We start from the raw sequence: 27,966 nt of genomic DNA, 5'->3' as shown, positions 1-27,966 counted from the left end.
TGTAGACCAGGCTGGTCTCGAACTCACAGAGATCCGCCTGCCTCTGCCTCCCGAGTGCTGGGATTAAAGGCGTGTGCCACCATCGCCCGGCTCTGGTTTATTTTTTAAAGTACGAGTCTGTTCATGATTGTAGACTTAAGGGCATACTGTCCCCTGTCTAGGAAACAGTCTCCAGCGAGATCTATGGCTTTAAGACAGTATGTAGGGAGTGGAGGGTGTCATTATGGGGTATGTGTGTCCGTATGTCTATGGTATGTGTGTCCGTATGTATATGATATGTGTGTATGGCAGTGTTTAATGTATAACCGAATGTGGATGAATGTGTATGTATGTCAGTGTGTCATGAGGTGTGTGTCTGTCAGTGTGTGTGTATGCACATGCGGTGATATTAGTATGTGCGTGTGTGACATGACCGAGTACTCCATTGACCCCAGGTGGAATGTCCCTGCCACTTGCAGTGCAGAGCAGGGGCACCTCAAATTTTGTGACATCTTTCCACCATATGGCTGTTACAGTTAGAGACAACCAGCCTTGTTTCATCCACCGTCGTTCCTACTGTTCCTGTTGCCAGGCAGTCTCCTGCCGTCTATAATCTCCGTGCCTCAGCCATGTGGCCACAGAGACCTCTTCTGCTTCCTCAAGACCTTCTGAAAGTCCCCCAGATGCAGCTGCCGTGGGCTTTTTTACTCACCGTGTGTCTCAGGGTCAGCTGGAGGCGTTACACATACCCTGAAACGGTGACCAGCTGTAGGAAAATGCTTTCCTTTTTCCAATTCCCTGGCCGTGGTGCTGGGGTGGGCCAGATCAGAGGACAGCGTCTGTGCCCGGGCTCTGTACGTCATCAGCCCTCTCTGCACATGCGCTTGTTTTCATCATGGGCATAAAAATACCACTGTGCTGACCTGGTCAGGCAAGGCTCCACGTGGCTACCATCCACAGTCACTCAGCAAGATTTGGGGAGAGAGCACCCTTGAAGTTCTGCCCCATAGACATGCCCAGCTCTACATGGTTCCAGAAATCACTGGCCCAGTGAGTAAAGGAAGCTGGGGGACTGGACCCAGAATCTTGCACTGATAGCATTTCTAAAAGCCTCAGGAGGAAATGAATTGGAAAGGCAATGATAGACCCACCTTGGGCATTCAGAAATTAGACGCTGCCCAGAGGCCTCTGTGGTAGGAGGGGTCTGCCTTAGCTCCTGGTGCTGACAAGCTGTGTACGTGCTGTGTATCGCTGTTGGGCTTCCTGGGCAGTGTGATGGAAGCCACACAGGGTCCCTACAAATGAGCAGCTGGTCCTTGACCATCTTCTCCCCTGAGTGTTGTAGGATCCCATTTGGCTGTCTCACTCACAGTCCCACTGGGTTACACCTTTCTGCCTAGTGTCTGTAGACGACAAACAACCAGATCTCTCAGGGGGTGCACTTCCCGTGGCTTTATGCTGTCTGCTCCGTGCCCAGGATGCGTTCATCTTGACGAGAGAGGTCCCTTTTCCATGAGCCGTGGCACAGGTGTGATGGGTGTGTCTCTGACGCTCTGGTACTGGAAGTACTCATTGGAGTGGCTGTGTGGGAGACGCTGGACTTCATGGGGTGGAGTCTAGTGAGAGAATAGGTGTGTGTATGTGTGTGTGTTTCTGTGTGTGTGTGTGTGTTTCTGTGCATGTGTGTGTATGTGTTTCTGTGTGTGTGTGTGTTTCTGTGCATGTGTGTGTATGTGTTTCTGTGTGTGTGTTTCTGTGCGTGTGTGTGTTTGTGTGTGTGTGTGTGTTTCTGTGCGTGTGTGTGTGTGTTTCTGTGCGTGTGTTTCTGTGTGTGTGTGTTTCTGTGCGTGTGTGTGAAGTGGGGGGTCACCCTGCAAGCGACCAGAGTGCTGGTTAGCCAAGCAACTTGTTGTAAAGCGCAAGCCTGGTCCTCAGCCCTCTGGCACCCTGTCTAACTGTGGATCCTCTTCCACACAGACTCCCACATGGCACCATGACTACCTGCCCCCTTCTCCCCTGGGACAGAGTGGCTGCTGAGTCACAAGCTTCAAGTGGTCTGTGTTAGCCACAAAGAGCCCAAGAAGCCATCAGCGCTTCTCCCCATCCAAATGCCCCCCATCCCCCCTCTCCCCCACACCTTGTGGATTTGCCTCTGGGATACTTTTTAGCAGTAGAGTCAAGACTGTGTCTGTGCTTTGCTGTCTTGTTTCTTTCACAGGATGGCATTTTCATGCCCCTAGTAGTAGAGCCCAGTGCTCTGCTCATTTCTTTGGCTGACCAGTACCTCCATGTGGCCAGTCCACAAAGATAGGTTGCCCAGTAGATAGGCATGAGTTGCTCCACTCTCTGTGCTCGTCATGAATGAAGTTATTGTGAATGTTCATAAACAAGGTTCTGTGAGTGTCTGAGCCTTCCCCGTGGCACATACCTGGGCATGCGTCTGTCCTCAGCTAGCCAGCGCCACCAGGCTGTTTTCCAAAATGCTGGGCAGTCTTAGTCTACCTTGGGGTGCTGCTGAGGAGTGCAAAGCTGCCCTTCTAACCAGAGAAAAACAGGCATCTCAAAGGTCATTGGCTGAAGGAGTTTCCCCAGCAGGGACCCAAGGGATACATATCTGTATACACCAGCTTGCATGGTCCGTGGAAGGTTAGAGAACCCACACATGTCCCAGGCTGTCCACGTCAGAGCCCCTCTGAAGTGCAGCTCTGCATGGCCTCTGCTGTGCTCCCCCAACCTCCTAACACACCCATCCTGGGGCCTCACCATGCTGGGATGTTTGGACCCGCCCCTCTCGAGGATGGTGTGGTGCAGATGCAGAACAGGAAGGGTGAAACCTCCTGCCCCACCGAGCGGAGGAGGTAGAAAACATATCCCAGGATGCTCCTCCACTCCTGAGCTGGAAACAGTGGCTCAGCCCCTTCCCTGGCCTGTGACTGGCCTGGTGGGCCTGTGGTGGCAGCAGCGTCCTGCAGCCAGTGGAGCCACTTCAGACCTGCAGGCTGGCTGTGTGGAAACCTTGGGTGGGTGTGGTGGGGAAGCCTTTCCGATGACTCACACCGCAGGGAATTCCCTAATGATTTGGAATATTTTTACTTCTGAACTGGAGCACAGTTTCCTACTGAGAGCCTAGGGAGCTCCCGATAAGATGGGGACACAAAGGCCCTTTTAGGATGGCCGGCTGGCTCCCTGCTGGGAGAGGCTAGATTCTCAACAGGGCTGTGTTAACTTGCCTCTGAGCATGGGCTCTTTGTTGAGGATGTTGTGGGCTCCTCTGGGTCATGGGCACCCCTCGCGGTTGACACTCTGATGATTTCCTCAGGATTATAAAGGGCCATCTCCACAGCATTGGGCTGCTGGGCTCCTGCTAGAAGCAGCCTGCCCTGTGTGCATTTGAAAGTTCGGTCAGCTGTGTCAGAACAAGAAGAACCATCAATCAGTTTCTTCACTGTGTGGCACCTGCAGATGGGAGCAGCGCTTTGAATACCCTGACCTGGGAGGAAGTGATTGACAGCAGCCCCTTCATCTTGGTGGCTGCAAGGAACCATATTTCAGTGGGAAACGGAATCCGATGAGTTATCTAACTTGGTACGAGTTAGAAGACAGGAACGGAGCTCCGTCTTGTCTGCTGGTGGTAGGCGTGGTGCTGGATGGGAGCTAGCCAGCGTGTCATGGCAGCTCACGATGTCCTCCTCAGTGGCTCTGATGGAGGGAGCATTCCTCACAGGCAGCTGTGATAAAGGGAGGGAAAAGACCTTTCTTATTTTGTGTGGCCATGTCCACAGTGTCCAATCCACCTGTATGCCTACGTTTCATTAACTTTTTGCCACATGATTTGAACTCAGGCAAAGGCACTGCAGTCTCTCTGCCGCCAGAGAGTGGCCTTGCCCAGCGAGATTTCAGAAGCTGTGGCAGAGATAGCAGAAATGTGCTGCTTCTGCCTTGTAGACGTCAAACCTAATCTTCACATGCACAGCATGTGGCAGGGCTGCACAGCCAGCGCGTGGTCAGAGAGCTGCATGTCGGCCCTTCCCTCTTGACCCTCGTGGTGACATGGTGACAACGTTTCTTCTGCTCAGCTGAAGTCCCCGAATTGCCAGGGCCAGGGGGTCCACTGCTCATGACATTCCAGTGCTCTTGGGATGGCCAGGTGTATTTTTAGTGTCCTGTTGTCTTCTCTGAGGGGCGCGGCTAGGGAATCCGGTTAGGGCTCTTCCTGGGCTCAGCTGATGGGTGATTTGCTCGGGGCCTGGAGCGTCTCGTAGGCTGCTGTGGCCTGGTGAGCCTGGGTGGCTCTCGGAGCCTCCCATGACTCACATTTCCACCCTGTGCCTCCACCCTCCACCCACCCTTGTCCGGGACTGAGGGAAGGAGCTGGTGTTTGATTTATCAGTAATGTAGGGTTAGCGACAGACAAATGGACTGGGAGCAGAAACCAAGCATGAGCCGCTTTAACGGCTCATCTCAGGAACTGACTTCATTGGAGAAGATAAAAGCTGGGATGGATATCTGTCAACTCGGGAGCCACCCAGCTGTCCCCAGGTCATGGGCCTGTCGGCAGGCCTGGGGACTCAGAGCCTGTGAGTGGCAGACACCCTTCCTCTAAGCACTGGGTCCACACCTCACCGCCAGCAGAGAACAATAAGAGCTTTCACTGTGCCTATGGGAGCCTTTTAATTTTTTTTTTTTGTAACATGCAAACAGCCACTGGACTAAGGTTAAAAATACCACGTGTTTTGCATTTCCAGGTCCTGATGTGGCATGAAATAGCCAAAGAAAGACTTTTCTTCTCCTCAGCATTTCCTCTGGATAGAGGCTTGGGCATTGCCCGGAGCTCTCCCAAAACACACAGGGAGGCTGGTGGGATAAGGCACCAAGTGGCAGCGCCAAGTTGGGCTCTGTACATGTCTTGCTTTGCTGGGATTCAGGGGTTTCCCTGCCTCTATCTCTCTTCTGTTTTTGTCTCCCTCAGAAGAGACTGAGGTAGGAACCCTTTCTTGATGTGTGCTGGGGCCACTAAGATGCATGTAAAAATGGATACAAGGATGGACCATTAGAAACATTCTTGACTGTGTGGGGTCCCTCTGGCTCAGAAGTTACACTGGACCTTGTCTTTGGACTTTACTAACTATACAAGGCCAGTGCTCTGAATCTGGTCAGTGCTCACCACTGGAAGGGCCAAATGTCTAGGAAGCCCAGAGCTCTGCCCTGACCCACACCCTGAGCAGCTAGAACTATCGTTCCCCTGGGTCACCATCCCTTCCCATTCTCCCCTCCCTGTTCTTCGGACTATGCTCACACGGAGTGACAGATTTCTTCCTGCCCTTTGTTCCAGATGGCCACCACGTCTGGGAGATGGAAGCAAAAACCGACCGAGACCTGTGCAAGCCAGTAAGTATTTAGGATCCTGAATCAGGGACTGGAGGCCAGTCCAGGGCTCCTGTTCGTTAAAATGAAGAAATGCTAAAACAAAAAAAAACAAACAAAAAACATAAAAAAACCCCAGACAGAGGCCGTGAGAAAACACAGCCATAAATCTCTTGCCCAAACAAATGCCATCAGGGTAGAGTTGGGGCAATAGCAGTGACCATGAGGACAGAGACTGGATGGAACTTGAGGCCTCTTTGTGCTGTGTTTGCTTTGTCTTCTAGAGGTACCAGATTCTATCTCCTCTTGCTAATGCTCTACCCCCGGGAGATCTTGATGTTCTAAGTCTCATTCATGGACACCAAGCACCTGCCTGGACATGCCACCCTGCCTGTGTGACTTGCCACCACCCTCTCCAGAGAATGCCTCAGCTACCGAGCGCTCTTGTTTTGAACTTGACATGGATGAAAGGGTAGACCTAACCGGCTAGCTTAGATCTGCTGGTTGGGTTTGCTGATGAGCTGTGGTAACCGTGTGGCATGGCCCGTGGGTGATATAATTAGTCTCCCGCCTGCTCATAGACATGGCACCTGCCCGTGCCTCTTCTTCACCTTCGCATCGGGCCATTGTTGTTTGTGATTGGCTAATTATGTTGGAAATACGTTTTGCTACCCCAGCATGCTTTTGATTATTGGTGTGGTCTCCTTTCTCACTGCCGCCGGTCTCTTCACCTCCAATGGCCACTGGGGCCAAAGTGGAGTCAGGCCTTGTTTGCAGACTGCAGTCTGTCTCCACCATCCTCACGGTCTTCTCTCTGGTTTGCTTGGCTTTTGCAGTGCTGGAAGTTGAACTAAGAGCCACACATGCTGGGCAAATGCTCCACCACTGAGCTATATCCCCAACCCCAACAGTGTCCTTTAATTGGACATTAGGCCGTGGATGCTTAAAGCAATTATTAGTTCAGACGAGTCAGAAAACCCTTGCTGAGTTCTGTGTGTCTTCTCTCCAGTCTCAGGATAGCAGAACATACCACAGCCAGGGAGCGGGTTTTCGTGAAGGCAACTAAAATCCTCCCAGACTATAACTCATTCCACTGACTGCTTTCCAATAGTCCGGGCAGTGCTCTTGTGAACGCAGGACAAAGGGGGCCTTTGGTGTGCTCTGAGGGTGTGGAAGTGGGGTTTAAATGATTTAGAAACCCTGGGCAAGTATGAGTAAAGGGCTTTTTCTCCTGGGCCACCTGCGAACACTGGGCAGCCAGAGTCACATAAACAGGCCATGCTGCTAACGGGACTCACAGAGCAGACAGGTGGTCACGGCTCTCGTTAGCGTACAGTCGCCAGGGTGTTTGCTTCACTTGCAGCAGGCACAGGCTGCCTTCCCGCCCTCTGGGTGACTCCGTCAGAATGAAACAGCTTGGCTTTGCTACTGCAGTTCCTCTTCCACGCACCTGTCCACTCTCAAGAAGCCTTTCAGAGTCTCTGTCAGGTAGACGAGTCCTCTCTGGCCAGAATGATACTTGTTCATGAAGGTGAACATTAATCATTCATCCGCAATACCTGGCTTCTCCCTCCCACTGAGGAAGCCTTTCTCTACCTCAGTCTAGTTTCTCAGCTTCACACAAGAAGCCCTTGTGGAAATATTGAAGATAGTGGCATGTGCCTAGGCGCACGCACCACACACACACACACACACCACATAGAGGCACACACAAACGTACATGCACTGCACACACATTGTATCTGCAGATATTTCTGCTGTGTTTGTGGTTACACCTTGCATAAACTAAGACTATGAACTTGAGGCAGCCCATGCTAGCTGCAGCTTGTGTTGTCTCTGACAGCGTCGACAATCCCCATCATTGAATTTCAGGTCACATTTCATCCAGCTCCTCCCCTGTGTCCTAGGGCGGAGCTCCTGTGGAAGCGGTCTTGGTATAGGGGAGTTCCTTGACGTGCCAGGCAGGAGAGCCTGGTGGCACTCGAGGCCATTTTGTATTCCTTATTCAGGGGCTTCAGAGACTTTTTTATTCTTTCTTTCTCTCTCTCTCTCTTTCTTTCTTTCTTTCTTTCCTTCCTTCCTTTCTTTTATTCTTTCTTTTTGGCTTCAGCTTGAGCATCAACAAGATGCGTCTCCTTGTGTCTTCCCTTGCTTCCTTCTGAAGAGTTATTTCTTTCATTACGTGGTAGCAGCTGCCACCCCCTGAGTGCCAGCTGTACCTGCAGCTCCCTTCAATGCAGTACGTCCTAAAAGCCACCCAGTGTCCTTTCGCCCAAATGAACTCAAGCTTCACAGTGAGACCACTAAAAGCTGGACACAGCCCAGACCTGAGTCGCCACAGTTTGGGGCAGCCCCCAACAAAGCCGACCATGTAGCATGGGCCAACACGCCTTTTATCTGCCCCTCCCCCACCCTCATTTCTTTCAAAGGAAGGGGGAGGAAATGCAACAGCTGCAGCAGGTTGCTGGAGTGAGTTCGTCCTGGGGGATGGATCCCAGGGGACAGAGCCCAGCGCACCCTGGCCAGTCCTGCCCTGGTGCTGATGTCTAAGGGTTCACAGCACTGGGCTTTCTCTGTAATCCAAGAGGCTGGATCTGAAGTTCTCCTGATTTCTGTTTCTATTACTGAGGTTTTATTATTAACGCAACTCAATAAAGTTTGCTGCAATTGATTTGCTACCGTTATAACAAGCTATGGTTAATTACTTTAACAAAAGAAATGATACCATGGATTTTCTGATATATATTTTTCTTGGTCTGTTAAACTGAAATCACATGAAAGAAACAGAATGAAGAAACTTTATGGATTTGAAATCGCCAGCAGAAATGTGGTATAGCCCTCTGAAGCACTGGCTCTATTTAGCATGACTGTGCCAAGCTCCAGGTTCACCTAGGACCAGGCACCCCCGGGAGTCTACATTTGGATATTTCCACTGAGTTCCAAGGGCTTGTGCCTTGCATTTTTGTCTGCCCTTGAAAGAACATGTCCAAAGTTTGTATATTTCTGCTTAAAAACAGGAAAGAAAGCCCCAGCCACCACAAGCTGTCTAGTATTTTCTTCCCTGTGTTCTCAGCTGTTCCAGGGTCCTGGGCTGAGAGCGGCTTTGTCTTCATTTTGAGGAAATTGGGGACTGTGGCGGACACCACGACTTTTGTTGCAGCTCACTCTGGACAGTGTCCACAAGGAATGCTCCCTCTCATGTCTCCAAGTAGGCAGAGAGCAATTCATTTTGTCTGAAGGTCACTGGGCCTTGGATGTTGGGGCAGTAGTACTCCCTAGAGTCTGCTGCCCCAGTAGCAGGGAGGAGACTCCATTCTCTGAGAGATGCTCGTGGGTTCTCTTTTCTTGGGCTCTGTTCCAGCATAAAAGTCTTCCAGCCTCTAGTGTGGGAATTCAGGGTTCCTCTTCCCTGTGAGTACACCTTATAGCCAATTCGTGATCAAACCTGAACGGGTTACACACCAAAGTCCCTGTCGGAGGCCCTGTGGGTAGCCAGAGACGGCTGTTTGAGTTGATGGCAATACCTCAGTACAAAGCATTTCTGGTCTGTGAGGTCCTGACTGCCTCTTTCTCTTTGCTGTTTCTCACCAGAATTCCCTGGTGGTGGAGATACCGCCTTTCCGCAACCAGAGAATCACCAGCCCTGTGCAAGTCAGCTTCTACGTCTGCAACGGGAAGCGGAAGAGAAGCCAGTACCAGCATTTCACGTACCTTCCTGCCAATGGTAACGCTGTCTTTCTAACCTTAAGCTCTGAAAGTGAGCGGCGAGGAGGCTTTTACTAAGCCACAGAGGCCGTGAGAGGATGTTGTTATAAAAACAGTGTGGCTGTGTTGCTCTGTTCACACCACGTGATTGCCTATTCACAAGACCAAGTCGCCCATCCACTCAAAGAAAAGCGAAGCCTGGGTGTGTTTGCCTGTGACTGGTGCATGCTGGGGGAATCACTTGCTAGCCTTTTTGCAAACGCTCAGCGGCCAAGCAGCGGCACTCAGAAGCTGATGAGGTCGAGGTATATCTATCTACCCTCTGTGAGTCTTTGGGGTAGAACAAGTATTTGTTAGAGCAATTTTGTAGGTAGCCTCAAAAATAAGCCTGCCACAGCCATTGGGGAACATACACAGTGTTGTCCTTATAGCGATGGTCCCACACCGCATGCAGGGTCCCCGCTTAATAACGCCATCCCCTGGTGATGGGATGCCTTCAGGTGGGAGGTCTTCTGCTTGGGTTTGCTCATTTGGGGAATGGCTTCTTTTCATTCAGATATGATCAGCTCACCGTTTCAACTTTCTAGACTGTTTTATTTAAGAAAATACTGTTATTGTTTTTGGTTTTTTGCTTTGAGAAAAAAAAAACCCTCTTTAAACTTGTAGAAAGGTGTGTCCCAGGCATCCGGGGTTTTCCTGTGTGGTGCAGGCCATTCTCCTGTGGCAGGATGTGTGTGCAGAGAGCAGAGTGGGCTGTTATCCTGAGCTCTATTGTATTTTGAGTAAGCTCAGCTATGTCAACAACCTTTTTATACTGTTGCTTCCCCCCCCCCCAAAACCTTAAGATGTGCATATCATTTAAGAGCCCTGTCCAAGGCAGGACTTTCACTACCTGTGAAAGCAGCCACATTGCTGTCTTAGTAAAATCAAGATTTTCCTTTTTTTTTTAAGGTTTCAGGGTCTCTTTTTGAAGTGTAAAGACATTTGGAATATCTTAGTAAGAAAAATCGGTATTAAGATGCTGAAATCAATGGTCTTATCAGGCAAGCCCTAGGGATGCCCTTCAAAACTAGAACAATAACTTTGTTAAGTTCCCATACAAGGGCATCCATGTAAGCAACTGTGAGAAGCATGGCAAGCCTCAGCACAGCTGCTCACACCCCATCCTGCCACTGCTCCAGAGTTCATTCCACAAGGCCTTTTGGTTCATGAAATAATGTACAACCTTTCTTACAAAAACAAATATTTGGTCTTTTTTATTTGTTTGAAAATGCAATGATTGTGTCCTGATTATACTTCAAGCATGGTTGATCCAAAATTTACAAAGGTCTAAACCTTACAGAAAAAAAAATTATTTTCTAAAACAATGTAGAAATTTCATGAAGATTAATGTTCCCTTGTTTGGTGGCATATCTGAGTCCTTGATAGAGATTCTGTAATGTGCTCAGTTTAGTAAAGAGCATTGTGTCGGGGGGTGGGGAAGGGGGCTCTGTGGTGCAGTGTGTGCAGTGAGGCCCCAGGGTCTGGTGTCCCAAGTTCGCCACTGCCTCCCACATGGAGGCAGCATCTAGGCAAGCCAGCTGCTCCACACTATGGTCTGCACCAGCCTGCCTCCCACAGTCCGCAAAGCCTCTTGCTGGAACCTCCCAGCTGCCCATCACCTCCTGCATGGTGCAGGTCTTCCTCAGCCCTTCTGGGTTCAGCCATATGGTCCCGACTTCTCTTCAACCTTTTCATCTTGCTGCCCCGACTCTTGCCTCCAACCCCAAGATGGCTGCCCACCAGCAGCATGGCCCCGGGGACTGGCCATGTTTCCACACCACTAGACTGTGAGCTCCTTCAGAGAGACCTTGGCCATCGCAGGGTTGAACCCCAGCATTATTCATTGCCTGGTGCCTGGCTGGCTATCAACATGTGTTGTTGTTTTTTTTTTAAATAAATAAACACACAGATGGAGAACTCCCGCTCCCGTGTCCCGTGTTCTGTCTGGCGCTCTCCCTCCGTGCTCTGTGCCATCTGTTGCTCGGGGATGTGTCTCTGAGCACATTGACACTGACAAAGGGCTGTATTCATAGCACCTGTGTTCTCGGATCAATGTGTTTGAGTCCTGGAGATCCTCCAGGGCCTGAGAGCTCGTAATTAACCTGGGTCCATAGTGCTTGTGTTTTGCTCCTTAGACACTGGCTGTGAAGTTACAAGCCTTTCCCCCAAGTCTTCCTGTACTATTAAGTGGACTTCACGTACATCCCTATTTCACGTACCGGTGACCACTGTGGACGCAGGTTCTCAAGGCCATAAAATATGCTGTCAGGTGTTTGAGGAAGCAGGAATAAATCCTTTTAAACCCTACCTGTGAAATTCATTTTCTTCCATAGACATATAAAATCAAAGCTCATTTTAGTTTTCCTTCAAACTTAGATGTGAGGCTGCTTCAAAGGACCGCATCAGACCCCCTTGTGGAAGGGTCCTGTTCTTCCACAAAACTGCCCTTTGTTCAGGCTCCTCTGAGTTTCAGGGTGTGGGAAATCAAAGTGCCCAAGGTATTCTGCTCCTTAGGAGGCAGGAGGGACACCTCTTGGCCACTAGCTTTCTGCCCCATAAGCTCGGCGGGTTGACACCCACCTTGTACCATCCTCCTCCTTCCTTACTCTCAAAGTAAAACCATGATAGGGATCAGGTGGCAGAATAATCGGATGAGTTCTAGGACCTCTAGGTTCTGGGGCGGTGGTGGGGGAGCGATGTCTTTGGTGCATGGTCTGCGGTGGCCCTGGAAGGGCAGTTTGGCCTCTCCCTTCTCTGCCCCCTTTGGGGTGTGTCTAACGGGAAGAGTTTCCACTTGAATGCAAGGCACCATTTGCAGACCGTGAACATCCCATTGGAAATCCTGCGCCGGGCCCTGTGGTGTCTCTGGGATAGTCATCAGGCCCAGATGGTAAAAGCACCTGCAACCTGAGAGGAGGCTTCGGAGTCCCAGAGCCAGCCAGAGAGGGCCTCCCGGGCTTCCCGAGTCTCTTGCTTGTCACTGGTTTTGCTTTTCTCCCTGCAAGGGGAATATACAATCTTCCTCCCTGAGCCAAAGGGACCGAGATGGACACCATCGTGAGATGGGGGCTATGCCAGGAATGTGTAGGTCCAAGCCCTTATTCCAACGTGTCGGTTAGAATTACAGAGTGATAAGTGGGTGTGGGAGTTGCAGGATGAGCATCTCTGCTAGTCTGAGCCCTCAGAAGAGCTCTTTCTCCCAACCAGCCATGGCAAAAATCAGCTGCAGGGGTACTCAGAAGAGAATCGGTCTATCTTGAAAACACACCCCAAAGTCAGTGTTTCTGTACCATGAAAAGATAAATGGAAATAAACTGTGGGGTTCTGGAATTCTGTCACCTCATCTGAAGCTGTTTCAGGTGGTTAGGAGCCCTGCCCTTCCCAGCCAGGGCAGAGCTGTGCAGGTGAGAGTGGGCGCTTCCTGTCCTGAGCCCAGGACACCTGCTCCCACCCCCAGCACTGGGGACTCACCTGATGGCAGAGACCAGTGCCTGATTGTAGGACAGTAAAAGCACTCCAGCGGAACCGGTGTCAGGCAAGCAACCCCCTGAGCAGGTGAAGCCCAGAAGGACAGAGCTGCCCTAGGCTCAGGAGTCCTTGAATCTCTGAGGCCCACCCCGCCACACACTTCTTTGTGTGGACTCTTGGGTGGAGCCATGTGCGACCTAGAGAATAAAATACCACAAGTTGCTTTCTTGAACCCTTCCTGGTTATTAAAAAGTGTATCTTTCTGTTCATATGCCAGTTACTGAGATACACTTCCATCTCGGAGGAATAGGGGCAACCATGAGACTCCTTCTGCCAGGTCCTTGGCTGTGTCACTAGGTTCTAGAATCATGGAGACGTGGATGCAGTTTAGCAGAGGGCCTGGGCCCAACCATAGAAGTGGAGCTCCCACCTTATGGTGGATTTCTGGCATCATGGGCCCTGTAGCTTCGTCACTGCCCTGACCATGACAACTATGACTACACTGAAAATATCAGGCCTCAACTTGTAACCGCCCTGGCCTGGGTTCAGAGACCATGATGACATGGCAGAATTGAGCACAATTTATGGCTGTCTGCCTGTGTACCCACCGCCTCTCATGCAGCCCCTCTCCTATTAGAAGCCTGGAGCTGGAGAAGAGGACCAAGATTGCCCTGCTCCAAGGGTGTCTTAGGAGGGGTCACAGAACACAATAGCTCTTAGGATAAAGGGCGGGACAGTTTCCCTCACTTGCCACCGTTCAGCTTGACCCTGCCTTCTTTAAAGAGCCCCTGAAGACTTCAAACAACAGGGATCACAATGTGGTGTGTGCCATATAAGTGTGTTAATTCTAGGGACTGTGCTGCCTGATTTCCTTCCTGCAAGCTAAATAAAGTCCTCGTGAAGATAGCAGAGGGCAGGCTGGGTAAGGAAGAGCTGTCTACGGCTCCTGGAGCTACAGGTGGCAACTACTCTCAACTCCCAAATGACCCCAGTAACTAACTGGCCATTGTAGCTGTGGTAGGTGTGTGCCTCAATGTTCAGGTGGCACTGGCCAGTAAGCATTTGAGATAATGGCCAAGGACTGCCTAGACATCTGGATCACGGAGTCCTGATCCCTTAAACTCTCAAATCCGTCTCCAGTGAGGAGGGATCTGTTTCTCATCCTGATACCAATGTGACAGAGAGATTTGACTCTTGCCCTATGCCAGCCTTCTGCATCCATGAGGAATGTTGGGCACTGAAAGAAGCCATTTATTTTTGCATCTTTGTGGTTTCCCAGGTCTTTCCAGCTGTCAGAAGGCCTCAAATTGGAGTGAGAGTTGCTGGCACCCTTGCCTAAATGCTAACATAATGGCACCGAGATGTAGACCTCTTAACCACGTGATATAACTGTGTGCACACACCTGCATCTGTGGACTTTCCGTTTTCATGTAGGGGAGGAACTGAAGGGTAGAGGTTGTCCTGAAGATCATAGGATGAGAGAGAGAGAGAGAGAGAGAGAGAGAGAGAGAGAGAGAGAGAGAGAGAGAACACCATGGAACCTGTGTGACACCCGGTTGCTGGGGAAGGAAGGGTTGGAGAGGGAGGCCCCGGGAGCCCTGCCCTGTGGCCTCTCATGGAGAGATAACAGGACACAATAGCCCATTAGGATGGAGAGCAGGAAGGTAGCTTTGTTTAGAAATCTAAGGGCCATGTGCCACCAAAAACAAACAAAAATGTGAGTCAGAGTGAGCCGAACACCCAAGGAGATGAGTACCTAGGCATGCATGGGCAGGGGGGTAGGCAGAAGGTAGCTCTGCCTGTGTGCTGCCAACAGAGCTGCCTGCCAGATGCTGCCTGTGCAGTACTTTCAGGTCCCTGGCTGCCCCACCCCGCTCTGTCCTATGTGGTATCGCAGCCCCTGAGCCCCAGCCACTGGAGGGGGAGCTATCGTCACAAAGAGAAACTCTAGCAGCTATTGGATAGAACATCACTGATGAATGTGTGTGTGTCGCCTTTTCTGACCACCACTGCCATGGAGCATAAATGGCCTTTATCACTTTCTACCTGACTGTGTCCCAGCTGATCCATGTGGGCAGTGGGCTGGTGTTCACAGACAGTAAAATCATTTCCCTTCTCTGGGTCAAGAACTGCTCCATCGCTGGGAACTAGGACCTAGTGACATGTCTACTATCTATCAAAGGAGCCCTTTGATGCTCCGTAAAGGGGATATTCCCAACCCTCACCTGCAGGACAGGCAAGAAGACTAATGAGGCGGTGTACAAAAGGCTTGAGTCAGCCGGCCTTGGCATATGCTAGGGCTAGCTTCCATTCCTTAAGCACCGCCCCGCCGCCTCCCCCAATACATCCCTCGGTTCAGGTCTAAGCTCTCTGGGAGACTAACTCCCATGTTCCCAGGAAGCTGGAAGCCACACACATGCATAGCCATTTTGTATGCTGGATGACAGGTGTGTTTGTCCATCTGCCAGCTCTCGGGTCCTTGACCTGCAGAATTTGTGGACCCTCAGCAGGAGATGTGTGAAGCCTTTTGGCCTGGACTTGGATGGCTCTATGTGTTCTTTACCCCTGACATCTTGCCCCTGAGTTGTCATTCCTGAGCTGCTGATGTTGATGGTGAGACTCGGGCTTTAATGCCACTCTGCCATGAAGACAATCTGACTTCTGTTCTCTAGGAATTTTAGACTTTGAACAAAACTTCTTTTGTATGGAAACATAGTTAGTGAAGTAATTTGAGACGGAACACTTGAGTGTGCCTGAAAAGGCAGGTGTAGAGGAAGGCGGCCTGCATGGCAGAAGTGCCCACCTGGACTGAGCATGCTAACCAGGAAGGCCATGGGACAGTATCCGGTACCTGTTTCTGCCCATAGCCAGGTTTCACTGAAGGGCTTCTGTAAGGGTCCCCGACTACTTGCTCCACAACGGTGACAAGATACCACCAGCTGGTTAAACATTAGTCACCAACCCTATGGGAGGTCTAAAAGCCCCATCTCCACATAGTCCTGTTGGGACTTGGTTCTTCATGAATTTGGGGGGCCTCCAAGTTCTCCCAGCTTCTCAAGATTCAGAGCTTAGGAAGTAAGGTATGGCCTGTGATTGACAGATGCCCAGAATGCCTGGTGAAGCAGGCTGCGTACCCACAGCTCTGCCTCAGAATCCTTAGACAGGTCCTACTGACTCAGAGCTGTAGGACTGAATTATTAACCCAATGATCACACCTCGGTCATTAGAGTTTCCATCCTGTCTCGTGTGTGATGACTGCATTCGCGAGTGGTGATCTCCCACTTAGTATGCAGGAGCACCTCACACACTGAGGCCTGAGCTGGGCAAGCATACTTAAACAGAAACCCAACAAAAGCATCGTCTACACAATGTGTGGTTTCTCTTGGTGCACACACACCTCATGTGTCAGGTGCTGGGTCTTCTACAGAGCGAGAGGACTGGGGGCACAGGAGTCAGATGTCAGTGAAGCTTGGGTGGCAAGGTTGCTCAGTTGTCCACATTTTCTTAGCAAGCTGTCGTCTTTCCCCAAATAAAATGGCTGGGATTTGTGAGGTGTTAATAGCTGGTAGAGCCTGGAGACCTACCCACATCACCCCATCAAAGTGTCTCCTTGTTCCACTTGTCTGTTTTGGAGAAAGTTCATACTCTACCCTGCTCCCAGTTTGAGCAGTCAAACCTAGTGTGTCCTGCACCCTGGGCGAGCCACATTCCAGTCCAGCTGGAGGTTATTGGAGCCAGCATGACACATCGTGCTTGAGACATCCCAGACTCCTCTCAGGAAGTACACACTATGTTATTGCACAGGAGAGCTGGCGTCAACCCCTCCCTCATTGAGGTGGTCAGTCTTAAGACCCAAGGCCAAACTGCGAACCAAGAGCCTCCATCTCTTCTTCTGGGTCCTCTTGAGGACCCTCTGGCTGCCTCTTCTCTATTCACCTAAGTTCCTCAGTGGGTGTTCATGAAATACACACCGAAGTTCCTGGGTGAGGTGTGGGTGGTAGGAACCAGCTGTCCACTAGCAAGCACAGAAGAGCTGGATCTCCTGGGAGCCTTCGGTGTACACACACAGCCCCGGTCCCAGGAGGGATTCAATCCACAGTTTCCTTAGCCATGATGTAGAGAGTGCCTCCGCTCTGAGTCACAGAGACCCTGGCTCTTGCTGAGCTTTGTGCACAGCAGGCAACTTTAGAGTGCGCCTCTAAGACATTTTAGAAGCACAGCTGCCCAGTCTCCCAGCCCGACCTGGAGGGACATGTCAAGAGGTTAAGAACATGTGAGGCCTAGGAGTAGAGCACCAGCAGAACGTGACTGCCCAGTGGCACCCAGATGAAGCCTATTGGTCTCACTGGGCAGCATCCTCCACTCGCTATTGCCACGTAGGAACAGGAAAGCATTTGCTAGGCCTAAGTATCAAGTCTAGAGGCCAGGGATTCTCTTTAGGGCTCTTTGGACCACAGACCATCAGTGCAGGAGGTGCAAGATATTATGAGACTAGGAGCGAGCTTTCCCCATCACACATCTGAGCATCTGTCTCTCTCTGGTGGTGTCGCCTATTCATGATTTGAGGAATTCTGAAGGCCAGTGAATCCCAACCCAGGACACAAACTCTGAGGTGACTGCAGACCAAAGCTGGCAGCTGTCCCTAGTCTCTGTGAGGACTGGGCTCCCCACACCAGCACTGCCTGGGAGAGTCCTTCTGCGCTGTGCAAGGGACTGTACTGTACAAGGTTGCTGGACTAAGGGTGGACGGCTGTCAGGTGCCCATGACGTCAGGTACGCATGATGACACACACCTCTCACGGCCAACACAGATACGGCATTGTGTTGTACTGGGTGTGAGGGCCCAGTTCCAGCAGGAGCCGGCAGCCCACCTTCTTCATGAGGGCATTCTTTGTACCTGACAGCTGGCCCAAAAGATTGCCATTAATCCTCTGTGTGCTCACTCCCCGTAATAAACCATGTATTATAAACTCGCAGCTTGGGTAATGTGATGTTTTCGGTGTGCGGTTGCATAGCCCTGCAGTGAGCTACACGGCAGGCACCGGATCCCCTTACCTGCCCCCCACCCGGCCTAGCCTGGAGACATTGCGTCATATTCCTGCTTCCCTCTGGCACAGGAGGCAGAGCAGAGAGCCTGCACAGCCTGCACTTCTGCACAGCACGTGTTCTTTCTATTTCCTGACTAATAGGAAATGTCCTAAAAGACCCTCAACCCCACATGAGAAATGCAGAGGACACAGGCAGTCTTGAGAAATGTAGGACTTTCAGGGATACTCTGAGCGGTGGTATGTGACTTCGGTTGAGGAGGCAGCCGTGGGGAGCCTCAGGAAAAGGCAACAAAATATGACTCTTGGTTCAGTTTTCCGCCAGAGGGGTAGGCCCCTCTGGCTCCGAGCTGTCCTCAGCTGTTCTGAGTGACCACCCAATCATCAATGGTCTCCATCTTTGAATGGCATGTGACCCAGCCGCCTCCATCAGAGATGGATGTGTCAAGTGTGGGACCTTGGCAGTGTCCTCAGGGCAGGGATCAGGCTTGCCACCTCAGGGTCAGCAGGTGCTAGGAGAAAACACTGTGCCTTCTTTCCCTCTGTGCGGAGCTCGGTGACATTGCTATGTGCCCTGAACCCAGACACTGAGCTGGGGTCTAGCTTTGGGGATAATGGACCTGGATATAAGATCGTGTTATTGGAATGGTAGTTCCCAAGCCTCTGTCTCCCTCTGTCCAATCAAACAGGCGACATCCCCAGGGTGGTCGTGTGGCAGTTCTTAAATGGCACTGATGTCGTGGTCCCAGATGGTTAGAAAGAAAGAGACAGCGGCCAGAGTGGAAAAGGGGTTGCAGTGAGGTGTTGGTCCCCAAAAGGGACTGCATAGGCTCCACCACAAATTCCCCATCCTGGTCCACTCTGCCCCTCCAGAGATAGAAGCTTGGGAGTCCTACTGAGACCATCACGACTCGTGTTCCTGTAGCCAAGCGGTCTTTAACATTCTTCTTGTCCAGGCGACCGAATGCCAGGAAAACTCTGGGGTGGTCAGCAAGATGTGGTGCTGGTTCAGGGCTGAGGTAGTTCCAAAAGGTCCTAACAGCAGAATCTCCAGGGCTCCCCAGAGTAACCACCACACCCACACTGTGCCTGGCCTCTGGATTGCTGGCCCCACATCCAGCCCACGCTCGCTGTCCCTGCCCCTGTGTGGCAGGTAAATTACATTCTCTGGCATGTCCTGGGCAGCTGTGTTTGCGACTGTGCCTTTCGTGTCATGCTGGGCAGTTGGGGCTGGTTTTACAGATCTTATTAGGCTGCTTCACTGGCTGGGGACCCAGTGACGTGAACAGAGAGCAGTTTAGTCTGGAAATAATTCCACCTTCTAGTCATGTACAGTTTAAAAAACACTAGCTCTGAAAATGACCAGTCTCATTTAGACCATCATGTATGGATATGGGCTTTGAATTGAACCACTCCTACCCAGGATCCTTCTTGCTGGTCTAGTTGCGTTCTCAGCAACATCGGTACCTGTTTCGGGTGAGGCCTGTGCTCACAGAGACTGGCTGGATACGGTTCTGCCTCCAGGTGCCTCTCAGGGCCTGTCTTCTACCTGCTTCTTGCCAATTCTGCATTTACAATGTGGTTGAGCCAGCTGGACTGCTGCTGAGTGGGGGTCTTTCCTAAAGCACGGCTTTACCCCCACAGAGCTGTCTAGACAGGATCGTGCCTGGAGCTGAGTTAGTACCTGAATAACACATTTCACTGCAAGCTGCAGAACCCAGATGGCCAGGGCTTCCTGCTCCTCGGCAGCTCCTGGGAGATGCCATCCTTAGGAAGGGTGGGACCCACAGCTGATTTCACATATTCGACTTTCTAATGTCAGAGGGATGGGTTTCCCTTCCTTCCGTTTTTTGTTAAATGCCAGGATGTCCGCCGTCTTTTTTGTTCCTAGCAGAGCTTCCCAGCCTACAAAGCAGTTGGGGAACCTGCTGAGAAAGGAGCCTGTTACCTGCCTGAACCTGGGATTTCCCTGGCCTAGGCGAGAGGACAGATAGAATAACTGACTGTTGAGTTGAATTAGTTGAAAAGCCTTCACCCCGAGACTTCTAGGAAGCTCTGGATGTGGGGAGTACCGGCCTTGACGATTCTGTTCCTTGTGGTCCCTCTCCCACCAGAGCTTCCTAGACAACTAAAGACCACATGAATGGGAGGATAATAGGAAGGACTTGGAGAGGAGCTCTTCCAGGTCCCATGCTGATCAAGCCTCCAAGTGCCTACCTACAAGTAATCTGTAGCCCGAGGCACTGCCATCTCAACTGTATCTGGTCTTCTTATGTGACTAGGTCCCTGCTCCTGTTCAAGGGTCCCTTCCTCCTTGCCACCCTGGGATGGCTTGAAGGTCAACCCTGGATTCCAGGCAGGTGAACTTTTATAGATCTTGTCAGGAGGCCACCCATAAAGCCCACTGCCAGGCCCCCATGTCCCCTCTCTGTCATGTCTGACTCACAGGAAATGCTAGCAGCACATGGCCCACCTCCCCACTCTCTCACGTGACTGACTGACCTCTGACTCCTGGCTAGTCACCCTGGTGCCATATGTATGTAACATCTCTGGCATGAACGCAGTGCAAGCAACCTGGTTTCCCGAGTCATGGTAAGCCCATGGCAAAGTGTCATGAGCAGGGGACCCACAGCCTCTTGGAAAAAGGTTGGGGTACCACATGAGGGTCAACTCTCTGTTAGCTGTCAGCTGAGAAGTCGCACTCTTTGAATGAGCCAGCATGGGATCATCCTGGGGTCACACCTAGGGACGCCTGAACTTGCATGTCAAACCCAAACCTGAAGAACCCAGTGCTCCGTCAGCCAAGTTTGGCTTCTGGGCTGAAAGTCTGAGTAGCACGAACCACTGTTGTCGCCTCAGATGGAATGTCTGAACGTCAGCGTCTCCTGAGACTCGGCTGCTGCAGAGCCCGCCTCATCTGCTCAAGCCGGGAGAAGTCTTAGAGACTAGAGTGGATGAGAATGGGATGAGGGCACTGTGGCAGCCAATGGCTCTATTGCTTTCTAGAGGCTGAGCCACTGGCGCTGAGTGCCGTGCAGACTTACTACTGAGAGGTGAGGAGGGGGCACCTAGACCAGAAAACCACAACCTGCCCCAGCCCACGTCTAGGGCAGAGCCTCCAGGCGTCCAGTGGGGGCTGTGCTGTGAGAGAGGTTGCCCTTCCTAGGAAGCTCCCAGTGGAGCCAAGGCTTCAGAAGAGCTGCGCCTTCATCCCTCACAGCAGCTGGTGGCGCAGAGGCCAGGCTCTAACGAAGAACACATGGACATTCCCGCTGGCGCAGACCTTGGCTAAAGACTTTTTCCTCAAAATGCAAATATGCTTTTATTTATTCACGGAGACGCCGGGCCTCCCTTTGCGGCACGTGTGTTTGTGTGTGGAGTGTGTGCGCCTCTTGAAGAGGCCGCAGTGGTTGGGCAGTCCCTAGGTGGCTGACCTGCTGCCAAACCCAGCCATGTGCAGCATGTGCAGAGGTGAGATGTAATAGAGAATTATGTGAGTGTTCATCATGCACATGACTTATGCAGCACAATGCTGCTGGGGGCGGGGGGTTGTCTAGGACCCCAGGGTCTGTGTGCCACCTCTTCCTCTGCCCGGGACCTTCGCTTCCTAACCTGTAGAAACTCAGGCCCTGAGGAGAAGTCCGGCATTTGCTCTGGGGCTAGTTCCAGGCCACAGAGGTTACCTGTCTCTGTGGCTCTTGCCTGAACTGGGGGCTTTCTTGCTAAAAGTAGAGAGGGAGAACCGGGAGGCCCTGCTTGGGGCTGTAGGGTCTCCTGGGGCTGTGGGGTTTCCTGGGGTTGCCTGGTCTCCTGGGGCTGCCTGGTCTCCTGGGGCTGGCTAGCTGCAGAGTCCTCACTTGGGTGTGGGAACCAGAAGGCATGCATGGGAGACATGGTGCCCTTGCCCAGAGTGCACAGTGTCCTTCTGGCTCAGCGTCTACCGGCTTCCCGACGATCTCAGATGGCTATCCGCCTCTGGATACTCAAGGAAGCCAACTCAGTGCTGCTCGGTTTTCCACACTGACAGACTCACTAGAGCCGTCAGTAGCAGCATTGCGGCAATACCCAAACTGAAGTTTTCACTTTGATTGCTACAAATCCATGGGGCCCTCGGGCCCAAAGCTCCCACTGCCATTTGCAAATAGATTTTTATAGCACGCTAGTGCTGGGGGAAATTCCAAGGAAAGCAGTCCTCCTTGTATTAGAACCAGCTGTGAGTTTCTCAGCCAGTGACTCACCCTGTTTTTAATTGGGTGGGAGAATCGGCAGAGACAGAGGGGCTCAGTCAGGGCGCTGTTTGTTTTGCACGGGGTATCCTAGCCACAGCCTAGCCTACCCAGCTACAACTTAGGTTTATTTAACTTGCTCTTTCCTCCTCACAGTTCCAATTATAAAGACGGAACCCACGGACGACTTTGAGCCAGCTCTGACCTGTGGACCAATGAGCCAGGGACTTAGTCCTCTGCCTAGGCCCTACTATAGCCAACAGCTCACCATGCCTCCCAACCCCAGCTCCTGCCTCGTGGCTGGCTTCGCCCCCTGCTCACAGAGGAGCACACTGATGACCACGCCTCCCGACGCAAGCCCGAAGCTCCATGACCTCTCTTCCACTGCCTACACCAAGGGCCTCACCAGCCCAGGCCACAGTGGTCACCTCGGACTTCAGCCACCAGCTTCGGAGGTCCCTGCCATGCAGGAAGTGCCGAGACCCATGGCCATGCAGCCCAACTCGCCTGAGCAGCCCCCGCCCGCCCGGCTGCAGCCGCAGGTGAGTCCACATGTGAACAGTAGCTGTCCCCTTGGTTGCCAACAAGTCCTCTGTCCCAACAGCCCCTCTTCTCCACTTCCGCCTGCTGCCCTCCAGCCAGCCTGCTTACAGCCCTCAGCCCTCCCTCCTGATGTGGGCCACCAGCAGCAGCAACAACCGCAGAAGGTTCAAAGAAATGAATCTCCAGCCGCACTGCCAGCGGTGCGTGAGGACAGTGATCATAATTTGGCCCCTATTCCTGTAGTGATCAAGCAAGAGCCTGAGGAATTGGACCAGTTGTACCTGGACGATGGTAAGTGCCTGCAGCCGAGCAGGTGTGTGCACAGCCATGGAGTTTGGGAAGGAAGGGGTGACATGGGTGGAAGACAGTCCCCATGTTGTGCCATGTAGAACAGTCTCCAGCCAGCAGGCTGCATGTCAGTGGTTTTGTTCTGGTAATCGTGGCAACCCCAGCCTGAGCAATATCGGTTCTAACTTGAGACTTGGATTTGGTGTGAAAAGTGAAGCGAATAGCTGTCCAGGTGACCCTCAGAAAGTCACATCAGAAAAGGCCTGTCACAGAGTGTGGCCTTTGTGGTTCGAGCATCTTGAAGCTTGCTAGAGAAGAGTGTCTAAGTCAATGCCCAGTTCAAGGTAATGGTACTGTAGGCAGCCATGTACAGATGTTCAAATGTGACAGCCGTGTCATGAGCCCAGAGGTTGGGAGCAATGCCAAGGTGGCTGTCCCCATAGGCTTTGGTAGGATGTGGCATTTCCTTCTGGGACAGTATGGCTTGCTCTGGGCAGAGGGTCACACTGGATATAGTCTGTCCAGCTGTGCCCAGCTGTGTGTGGTGGCACAGGATCACTGAACATAAGCGTGACCAGGTGTGTCTCTTTTGCACTGCGCGGGTTTGTAACTCTGTCTTTGGACACCTTGCTGCTGTTCCTGTCAAGTGATAATTCCTGACTACGTGACTGCCACAGTGGCCAGACATGTGACTGACACACTGCCCACTGGGAGTGGGTTCGGCAGTGTTTTCCAGCTTGTTCAGATAGTTTGTGGGTGTTTGGGCCCCCTCGGAGGCCAGCTGGTCTCCCCAGATGTGGGCTGTTTCCCAGGCCAGGTGCAGAGCTGCACACCTGGAACAGGTCCAGCTCCTTGCTGCACCTGGAGTCAGGTGAGGCCCAAGACCAGGCCAGGACTTGCTCAGCTCCCCATCTCTGAGGTTGAGGCCTTGCAGCCTCTCCATCTCTCTTCTTCGTGCTTCTGTCTGCAAGCCTGACACTCCTTTTCTTCCAAGGGAACGTTTGGGAGGAACATTTGAAAGAGGGTACTAAGTCCCAGGTTCTGCACCTTCTCCTTGATACCTTGGGTGTGGGGTGAGCTTTATTAGGGATGAGAGAATATCCCAAGCTCCCTGTGGACAGGCCCAGTGTTGGCATCCGGGCACTTGGTTGACAAGAATCTTGTGTTCAGAGTTGTAAAACTTCTTGCTGAACATTTCCCTCCAAATCCATAACTTGAAGCTTTGGGGGAATGATTCATGCAAAAGTTTTTTTCTCAAAAATATATTCAGCTCTTGAACCTAGAACCCAGTGTCCCGCTCCACGGTACATTTGTTAGACATGTTCATCTGCCCCGAATAAGCCCCCATAGACTCCTGAGAGGTTCCCGGCCTTGCTGGTCTCTTCTCTTTGGATTCAGGTCGGAGGACTGTTGCTACCCTTATCCACCTCCACACCACTCTGCTTACATGTCACTCAGGGCTAGGATCACAGTGACGGTGCCCAGAGCAGCTTCCTCAGCCTGAGGATTCTGCCTGTGTTCCTCATACCTGCCCAGGTGGACAGTGTCCAGGATGGGCATTGGTGTCTGTGTCGAGAGTCCCGCCTTCTACACCAAGTGCCGGTGTAAGCCTGTGGGATCACTGTCATCTGGTCAGAGGCAGTGTGACCAGCCAGCCCCGGACTCCCGCATCTGGGCACTGCCCTCTGGCCCAGAGACAGGAAGTCAGTCTTAACCAGGCTTCCCTCTGACCCAGAGGCCAGCACAGCCTACGTCAGACAGGGCTTTGTTGTGGGCATGGGATGAGAGCAGGTGAGCCTTCAGGGAGGAGAGGACACTGTGTCCAGGAAGCGACACAGCAGAACTCGGGGCTTGACTGCCCACATGGGGCATGGGACGTATTTTGTTGAATTTTACTGTGTCCCTGAGAGAACATTTCAAGAGTCTCACATGTTGGGGTGCAAAAAAGAGGTGCTGATATAGAAAACAGGAAACCTCTACAGGAAATGAAGGTGAAGAAGAGGAGCCGAGAATTGGGCATGGGTACCTGTCCTGGGTGCTGTGTCTTTTCCAGGGGGTCTTAGTTTAAATTCCCCAGGGAAGGAACAAAGAGAGAGCAGAAACCACCACAAGAGCTAATTCAGAAAGCCAGATTCCATTTTCCCCAAACCCCCTATTTAAAGGAGGTCAGTCATCAATTTACCCAACAGGGAGAGGTACACGGGGCGGGGCAGGGGGAAACTTCATTTGAAAGTAGGAAGGCTCAGGGGATAATCACCTCCCGGCCGTTAGGTTGGACCCCTGGGCCATGTGAGAAGGTCAGGCTGCAGGCTCCTGTCCTCTCTTGGAATCTCCCTCTCCAGCTATCAGAAGGCACTCAGCCCTCTCCAGAGAGATGCTGGGTCTCCAAGTACAGAGTCACTAATGGGAGGAGCACAGGGACAAACTGGTGACCAGGAGGTTCCCGAGCTGCACAGGATGGGCAGTGAACAGTCTAGGAGGGTTGACTGACGTAGAGACATCCCTTCGGCTCTTAGGGACCTCCTTTAATATGTCTGTGGGCTTCAGGGGTTCACACGATGCCGTGCTATGACTGCCCCGCCTGAGAGGGAGGAGGTAGGGAGGGGATCTTGCTCACATACTGGTTCTCACGTGGTTTTTTTGGCATTTTGATTTTGCCTTCTGAGAACATGGAAAAGGCAGTACTAAAATATGAACTCTGGTGGTTGCGCGCCAGCAGCTCTCCATACGCACAAATTCTCAGCACTGGCATCATGAGGACGCTGGGAAGTTAGTGCCTACGTGAACAGCACATGGTGTGCCCCACGTCATTGGGTCTGCAGGCACACTTCCCAAATGTCTCCTTATCTAAGGAGTCATTTAAATTATGGCTAGAAAACCAATCCCACCCTTTCCAGGGGTCTTTTTCATTTCCACTCTGAGGTTTTGCTGAAAATGTATTTGACCCATTCATAAGCCTCAGTGGTAATTTCTTTGTCCCCGGCACTCTGCATAAGACTTGGGCTTTTCATTTCAACTTGCCATGGTTAGGTTTTGAAGGTGTTGGCACTGAGGCTCTCACGTGATTTGAAAGGCAGACCTTTACAAGGTCCCACCAAAGCCGCACGTTGACTGTTTCTCTAGTGTTTGCTTACACTGCCCGTCACGGGACTGAAGCGTGTGGCGGTGTTCCTGTTGGAATGAGTCCTCTAGGTCACGTGTGTGAGCGCCTCCCTTGCACACAAAGCTCCTGCTTCAAGTACATCTGGAAACTCCTAAAATACCGTGAGGCATATAGGGTTTGTTCCCACATCTGTGCAGATGAGACCCTGGCACGGAACTGCGTTGGTGCCATGTAGCCAGCCTGCTTTGGGTTCTTTGACTGAGGCAGCCTAAAGGTCTTAGCCTCTTGGTCTCTGTAACCCCGCACCCCATACACACACTGATGGTGACCACCCTGCGGTCTCTACCACAATCAGGCCTTTCAGCCCTGTCGGTGGCTGCTGGGTGTCCAGAAGTCTAGATGTCATTAAAACAACAAGCAGGTAGACCAGACAGCCCAGCCGTGTCTGTCGGCTGGCTGAGTTTCTTCGCCCTCCCTTTCTTTCCTGAGCTTAAGCTGCTGGAAGAGAACAAAAAGCTTTCCTCATGGAAAGTTTGACTAAGTTGGCAGCCTGCCCAGACCCAAGCCTTCCCCGTTGCTAGCAATGATGGCAAGAGCCTGTATACAGCGATCAAACACACCAAGTCATGAATACGGCAGACACAGGCCACCCCATGACAGATAGGAGAAAGAATTCAGCCCTGCATCCATCTCGTCAAGTCTATACCCCATGCCCTGGGGTGCCTGCCCATGAACTGGGAGGCACAGAAGTTATACCGCACACCACCAGAGTTGGCGACGGCCGTAGGCAGTGTCGACCAGCAGGCTGCTTAAGTAGCTCTTTGGAGTCCCCAAGGGAGGGATCTCCCAACATTCATGAGCTCACCAGGCCCAGGCCTGTAGCTGCTGCGTGGTGGAGTTTCCAACTGCTCCCTGCAGGGCGAGCGAACCACAGAAGGCTGTTTTCCAAGCCTTCGTGCACACCACAGGGCGTCGGGAAAGCAGACATTGACTTAAATCTTTCAGTTGTATCTAGACACGCGCCTGTAGTGTCAGGCGGCTGCTACCAGGAGACTTGCTGGGAAGGATGAGGGGTTAGTGTGTGCTCTGAGTCAGAGGCAGGGCTCGGGCGCAGAACCCTTCTGCAGTCCGGGGGATCTCAGTCCCTTCCATGCAGGCAGGCCCAGCAGGTGGCGAGGATCCTAGGCTGTCTGTGGAGTCAGACTTTCTAAAAGGGGTGTGTTTGTCACCCTGGGTCAGTCCTGGTGCTGCTTCTGCAGGCTGGCAGCCTCTGACTTGCAGTGTCTGTGCTTTTGACATGGCAGGAAGGCCGGAGGAGGGACGTCACCCTGCACCGGTGCTGCATGAGGGGCTGGAGCATAGGTCTGACTCAGCCCTGCTTCCAGTGACATAGCTTAGATGGTATATGCTATACGTAAAGTACTTGGGGTTACCCTGGATTTTGACTGTGGTGTCCTCCTACAGTCCCGTATAGTGTACTTACCAGGTGGGGAATTTGAATATGTGGCTATCAGCCTTTATTAACAGTCTACCAAGCTTGATTTGCGGCATTGTAATTTGAAGTAAGACAATAGGTTAGGGAAAAAAAAGCTAAAGGCAAGAGCTTGAAAGGCTCCGCGGGCCTCGAGATTATGCTAGTTAGTGTCAAAGATCTTTCAGAAATTCAAGGCCAGGAGGATGCTCAGACGTAACCTTGAGGTGGCTGTGTGGGCGTTTGTGGCACTTCTGCTTCTCATAGGCAAGCACTAAACAGCAGCCATGCGTTTGTGTGTGTTCTGTGAGTGTGCAGGCAGTCTTCTCGTATGGAAATGCCCCTTTCTCCTCTAAACAGGTTAAAACCCTCCCAGAGCATCCTAAGGGTGGTTCTCCGCGTCTGTCGGTTTATCTAGCAGTGCTCTGCCCTCCGGGCCATGTCTCTTTCACACGTCCCGTTGATTCTGCAGATCTGTGAGCCAGGGAACAATGGTCCGCTCTGTTGGCTCCGGAGCACAAAACCTTCAAGTGTGGGTGGTATTTAGAAGTACGTCCACCACATTCCACGAGTCCAGTGGTTGGTGGCCATCAGGAGTGTGGTGCCCTCTGAGATCTCTGCCGCAGTTGTTCCCGAAAACTGGCAGGGTCCCTTACTCTACACAGTCCGGCTGCTGGAGCCACAGAACTGGCAGGGTCCCTTACTCTACACAGTCCGGCTGCTGGAGCCACA

General features: G+C 52.0%; 1 protein-coding gene across 2 annotated transcripts in view; it reads left to right on the top strand.

Moving 5' to 3' along the window:
• Nfatc1 (nuclear factor of activated T cells 1) overlaps positions 1–27,966 on the top strand; it is a 111,075-nt gene that overhangs the window by 54,390 nt on the left and 28,719 nt on the right. Inside the window, exons 7-9 of one of the 2 annotated variants that reach the window (XM_026783614.1) lie at positions 5,312–5,367; positions 8,935–9,067; positions 21,986–22,371. In XM_026783614.1, the coding sequence (XP_026639415.1) occupies positions 5,312–5,367; positions 8,935–9,067; positions 21,986–22,371 (575 nt within the window). Of the gene's footprint in view, positions 1–5,311; positions 5,368–8,934; positions 9,652–21,985; positions 22,372–27,966 lie in introns of those variants that run through there. The other variant, XM_005356310.3, reaches the window with a different exon arrangement.

This window comes from Microtus ochrogaster, chromosome 18 (genome assembly GCF_000317375.1).
Source record: "Microtus ochrogaster isolate Prairie Vole_2 chromosome 18, MicOch1.0, whole genome shotgun sequence".
In the NCBI taxonomy this organism is placed as follows: domain Eukaryota; kingdom Metazoa; phylum Chordata; class Mammalia; order Rodentia; family Cricetidae; genus Microtus; species Microtus ochrogaster.
Note: the sequence above shows the minus strand (reverse complement) of the source record. Positions and strands in the feature narration are given on the sequence as shown.